Here is a 6,000-nt window from a genome sequence, read left to right on the forward strand (position 1 = left end):
GCAACCTGCCGTGCTTTCTTGGCCCAAGTTCCAAAGAAATCGTCTGATGAATATAGGGGAATATGGTTTTCCTATTCTAAAGAAAATCTCCACAATGTTCCAAGATTTGGAAAACCCAACAGCTTGATGTTATGATACGGGCTGGAATGTCATTATACTTGCCTGGACTTTACAACGCCATAAAACTCATTCCGGGACTCAGCATCGGCACAAGACTAATGAAAAATTGTGCGAAAGTGTTGGAGAAGCGTTTCTAAGCATAACATAGATGATCCGCAAGATGTCGAGGGCATTGGAGGCATAGATTTCTGCGTAAGGCAGGTCCTTTAAATGCATAGCTTGTGTATGTAAATACTCCAACACAGATACACGGTTCTGAGCCAGGGGTAATGAGGCTTCTCGGATACACACTTGGACAGTGGAGTAGGAAAAAGCCCCTTAACGCCTGAAAGGCGCGCAACAAGCACGACCGCGGTGGGACGACGCAGGGGTCCCGTAGAAGACCAAAGTACTGTACTCACCTGTTGCGGAGGCTCTCGGCGGTAGCTTCTGCTGCGCCGATGGCTGAGACGGCGATTTGCACACAATGAGAGACAGCGGCTGCGCCTGGTGCTGCTGGCTCTCCGATAGCGGCGACCCGGGCGGGCTCAGAGCGGGCGCATCCTCGGTGGCGCGCTTCTGCGACTCGAGCAGGCGCTGCTGCTGCAGGTGCAGCCGGTTCTTTATCAGGAAGATTTTAGGCATCTTCGCGATTCACTCACTGCACCGAACCGAGCGATTCCTCAACAGTTACCTTCTGTCCCGGCCGCGGAGCGGCTCCTTAACATGGTCACACAGCCTCGAGGGGACTAGTCTCGCGGCAACGTTGCTGCGCACCAACACAGAACAAAAATAAAAATAAAAAGAAAATTGAGCCCACGACTATTTGCGGTCAAATTTGTGGAGTAAGTAACTTGATAATGTATCCCTCGGGGCTCTCGGAAGGGTCTAGAAGCTCAAGGTCACACAATTCCACAGAAAAACATAAAATTTAAAAAATGGAACAATTGACGACACACACTGGGAGGTGAATCGCGAAGTAACAGGTGGGATCGAGTTTCGTTTAGCGAAGACAGACGCCGAGCGAGGTATAATCCTTGCGGAGCATCCCAAGCCAGAGTTAACTGTTCTTGGCTGGCGGACAGGCACACGGGACGGACAGCACGCAACAACCGCTGCTCGGCGACCGACTGAACCGTTGTTCGCTGCCGCTTCCTGAGTCGCGCCGCGGAGGCCACGGCGAGGAGTGGGGAGCCGCGCTCGGCTGCGGTCGGCGCCGCTCGGCCGCACTCGGCCCGCTCTGCCGCCGGCCACTGCCAAGATCACGGCGAGCCCCCCACCACTGCGGCCTCGCTGCCACTGCGGGCGACCGCTACAGATTTGTGCCGACCGGCTTCCGCCATTGCCGCGCCGGCGGCTGCTTCCCTCCTTCGCTCTCGTTCTGCGCTCGTCAGAAGTGACTAGCACTTTCCGCGTTATACCGCCCCTCCCGCCTCTACTGTCACCTTTATCCACTTTTACTCTACGTAAAGGTACACTGCGCAACAGAATTGAAGGATTACTTCCTCGAAGAAGTAGTTGTCTGCCATTGCGACTTTTAAGTTAGGAATTTAGCTCAAAAGTGCCTGCAACCTTCTTCTGTGATGGTGCGGAAGCGTGGGGCCCAGAAACGTCACGCTCGGGTCCGGCAACGCTGCAAACAGCAAAGGTGTCGACAAATGCGGAAAAACGTCCACACCTCGGTAAGCTGAGCAATCCCTTCGACACCCCTTACCTTCAAGTGCTAAGGCAGTCGCCAGGCTGAACTCGTGTCGAAGTTTCTGAGAGGAACATTTCTAAAGTGCTCAACAAAGTTGTGAGGGTGGCACTGTGGTTGTTGCCTAACTGGGAAGTCTTAAAGGGACCCTTTGGCCTTTTATTCACGCGTATGTTAATGTTGCACTCCAACGTGATGAAGCCAAATGGTTCAAATGGCTCTGAGCACTATGGGACTTAAATTCTGAGCTCATCAGTCCCCTAGAACTTAGATCTACTTAAACCTATCTAACCTAAGGACATCACACACACCCATGCCCGAGGCAGGATTCGAACCTCCGACCGTAGCGGTCGCGCGGTTTCAGTATGTAGCGCCTAGAACCGCTCGGCCACCCCGGCCGGCTGATGAAGCCACAGGAGAATGGAAAACAGGAGAACTGAAAAAACTCAAGTATCCTATGCTGCTCCGGATAACGTTGAAATTTCGTTGAATGGTTTTGAACGGTCCCTAGTGATTCCAACACGTCACAACAGCAAAAATTGCATCGCGCTGCACTCCAAAGGGCACATTCAACGGGGATGCAGCCCCACATTGCCCCTAGAGAAAGGCTCAAACCTCGAAAGGTGTCAGCAGTGTCAAAAGTTGTCAAGAACATCTTTCTGTTGCAGGTCGTACGGCGAACTGTCGTTTTTAACTGCGAAATATGTTGCGAAACTGGTGGCTACAGTCATTTCGATTGTGAGCGGTCGTGAGTCTGAAACGCCTTTCTCGGCCACACGTAAGAAACCAGCTGATTTCGTTGTTGGATATTGCGATTCTGACCTCCAACGCAAGGACGTCCAAAGAAGGGGTGATAGTGGGTAAGAGGGGGTGTGACGACATTCACGCCGTTTCACACGTCCACGGTGGCTTTGGGCAGAATTGTGGCGTTTTTTCCAGAACTAGACCCCACAATTTGATACGCCACTTGTCTATTTCCTCTTTTTATTTGTCTATACAAATTCGGACAAAAATCCTTTGTATAATTTATAGGGAGTATTGTTTACACTCCACTCAAACATTTGCGCAATAAATTGAACCCGACACAGACACCAACAGAAATTTACCAAACAGCGGGAAAATTAAAAAATTGTCACTTCTGACATAGCTGATTTCATGGGTTTTGGCAACAGATCCATAAAACTCATTCGTTCTCAAAGCAGTGTAAGACGTTGTGGTCTACTGACCTTCACTGCTTACATATTCCGCCCTCACAATCATATTCTGCACATCAAGACACTTCACTCGAACCCAAACTCCATAAGATAAAGTCAATGTCGTATGAATTCAAGTAAACAATATGCAAATAACTAGTAAATTGCAAATGCGCTCCGAGATTGAAATACTCGAGGCTGGCGTACACACACGCATTCAAGACACGACCGTCGGAGGGGCTTTTAGTTTGGGAGACAAAAACCGCACGCCGGGGGTCCAGTCCCTTCAGAGGACGACCCAGCCTATCTATGTCGGCCGGTGACAGCCCTTAGAGCAGACAGCGTTTGCCCGAGTGAAAGGAAGAACTACCCCGTGTTCAGCTTAGAAGCAAATTCCGCTACATTGTGTGGGAGCGCCCAGCCTACGCATTCTTTACAAATATAGCACACTGTTTCAGAGATTTTCACAGAGAGACAGCAAACGCGAAACGCTGATGCTACAGATTTCCTGATTGGTCGCCTTAAACGAAACGTCATTCTCTCGTTTTAGAAGAGCAATGCTGATTGGGACACGATATTTCTGACGCCTTGAGCTGAAGGAGTAATGGAAGAGACCAAAAGATATACCCCTTCACGTCTGGTGTGGAGAGGCGCCGTTCCGTTGTCGCTCTTGGAGCAAGAACACGTAATGAGAGCATGCACGCTTGTAAGTGTACTCAAAGAGCGAGGAACAAATCTCTCCTCAGTACTTCACTGGGAGAGCACCTCTGTCGAGAGCGAATTGGAGTGCGACTCTGTATTGAGTCCTTGCGATTAAGCGTTGTTCACTGTGATGGCCGCCACACTTATTGTGCGGTGTGAACGGACAGAGTTATAGCTAAACGCCTGCGAGCGAATTTTTGAGTGGCATTGCGGTGGACTGGTTAACTCACCGGTGTACCACGCCAATAGTTAGGCTAGGGGCGAATAGGAGTCCTTGACTTCATCAAGGCGTAGGGAGAGTTTGATTGGCGAAGGTCAATCCAGATAGAACGAGAGTTATCTTATTTGTCAGCAGCGAGCGGCGCAGACAGCAGTCATCGCAGCTTACGGTATTGTGCGCTACAGCTCTTGCGAGCCCCATATTTCCTCCACAACAGTACACTTCACTGTATTTCACATGCGACAGCATCGACCCTACCTAGCAACATTCTAACGGATAATTATTCAAGTTGAGTAGTCGCGGCTCTCAGCCATTCTGCCAAGTCAATAACAATCTTAAACTTTGTATAGAAATTTCATTAGCGAATCCTATCCTTAAGAGGTAACTTCACATTCCGAAAAGAACCCAGAAATAACTTGTTCAGTTCATAGCTAAAAGTGGCATTGTGATTTCTCAGAATTTTTGCAAAATAAATAATAATTTTCGTTAGTTTCATGTTTTTCTTACTCTAACTAGCACTTCTCCAGTACCCAAGTATCCCACTAGTTACGTAAGAAATTTTGTGAATTTTTGTGTCATTTCCTTACAGCGGACTACTCCAGAAGATATTTATTGCTGAAAGTTTTTCAGGCATTTCTCTTTAGAACGTTAGAAGCTTCTGTCTGACTTCTTTAGTTTTTCAGGCATTTCTCTTTAGAACGTTAGAAGCTTCTGTCTGACTTCTTTAGTAGTGTGGGGGTGGAAATTGCATCTTGCAGGAACCACAGGGTAAAGGGTACATCTCAGATTAATCCGTTGCGCGAAATGACAGAATAGCACCCACAAGCTAACAGCAGTGATAGCTGTACACTGGATGCTTTTTTGGAGAAGATTACTTTGATACCAGACAATGCAAAGTAAACCCATTCTTATTGTTTTAAAAGAAATTTCTGCCATTTGACTGTTAATTGTTCATTTATTGTACACAGTTGTGATTTCGGCTTTGTAGCCATCTCAAGCGCATGTTGAAAAGTTAAATAATGTGTAACCTGTCTGTGAATATGTATTTTCGACGATGACATCATGAAATGTCACAGACAGGTCAGATATATTTTATCACTTAAACACTTGTTCTTGAGAATGGCTACAAAGCCGAAATCATGATTGTGTACACTAAACGTACAATTAACATTCAAAAGGCGTAAATTTCTTTCAAAAATTCTATATGAGCGTGGTACCCCACGAAGGAAAGATCATGAAATACTTCTGTTTTTAATTAATATGGTTTTGGACGCCACATCTTTTTAGTTGATAATCCTAAACTACATATGTGTGTGACCATGTCCACCGAATGTAACGAGTTAAGAAATATTGCAAAAGATTTGTAATGCGTTTACCAATAATGTACGGTTGATAGTGAAAAATTAAAAATCTCGAATGGGAAAAATAAACAGCGGAAACCCTGTTGTGTGTCAACGAAAATGAATAACGAAAAGATAAGGAAATAAATCTTTTACTCATTATGGATGTGGAACACTGCGACTGTGACGAATAAAGGTTCCCAGGAATTACTGCAACCCGCCGCCCTTTGTTTTCTTCTTCAATTTTTATTTTCCATTACCGGTTTCGAATCGCCTAGTGATTCGTCATCAGATGGTACAGATCTATTGCTTATTTGCAGCATTGTGGTGGTTGTGTTGGTGTGACAAGATGTAAAAACGAGAAATATAACCACTGAGCCGGCCGGAGTTGCCTCGGGCATGGATGTGTGTGATATCCTTAGGTTAGTTAGGTTTAAGTGGTTCTAAGTTCTAGGGGACTGATAACCTCAGATGTTAAGTCCCATAGTGCTCAGAGCTATTTGAACCATTTTTATAACCACTGAATGTGGCGAGAATTATTCACATTGTGAGATCAATTTATTTGTGCTAATAACTTTCATTAATGCAGCTAAATCGATTTCATAATTTGAATAATTCTCGCCACATTCAGTGCTTACGTGTTTCGTTTTTACATCGTGTCATAGCTACACGAGCCCCACAATGCTGCAAGCCTGCAATAAATACGTACCACCTAACGAAGAATCGCTAGGCGATTCGAAACGGGTAATG

At 46.4% G+C, this 6,000-nt stretch overlaps 1 protein-coding gene across 1 annotated transcript in view; it reads right to left on the minus strand.

Annotated features, from left to right (window-relative positions):
• LOC126174925 (transcriptional regulator ovo-like) overlaps positions 1–1,216 on the minus strand; it is a 127,163-nt gene extending 125,947 nt beyond the window's left edge. The window contains exon 1 of the mRNA XM_049921365.1: positions 522–1,216. Coding sequence (XP_049777322.1) covers positions 522–744 — 223 coding nt within the window. The 5' untranslated portion in view covers positions 745–1,216. The remainder of the gene's footprint in view (positions 1–521) is intronic.
• Positions 1,217–6,000: the final 4,784 nt, after the last annotated feature.

The sequence above is a fragment of the Schistocerca cancellata genome, chromosome 3 (assembly GCF_023864275.1).
Source record: "Schistocerca cancellata isolate TAMUIC-IGC-003103 chromosome 3, iqSchCanc2.1, whole genome shotgun sequence".
Lineage (NCBI taxonomy): Eukaryota > Metazoa > Arthropoda > Insecta > Orthoptera > Acrididae > Schistocerca > Schistocerca cancellata.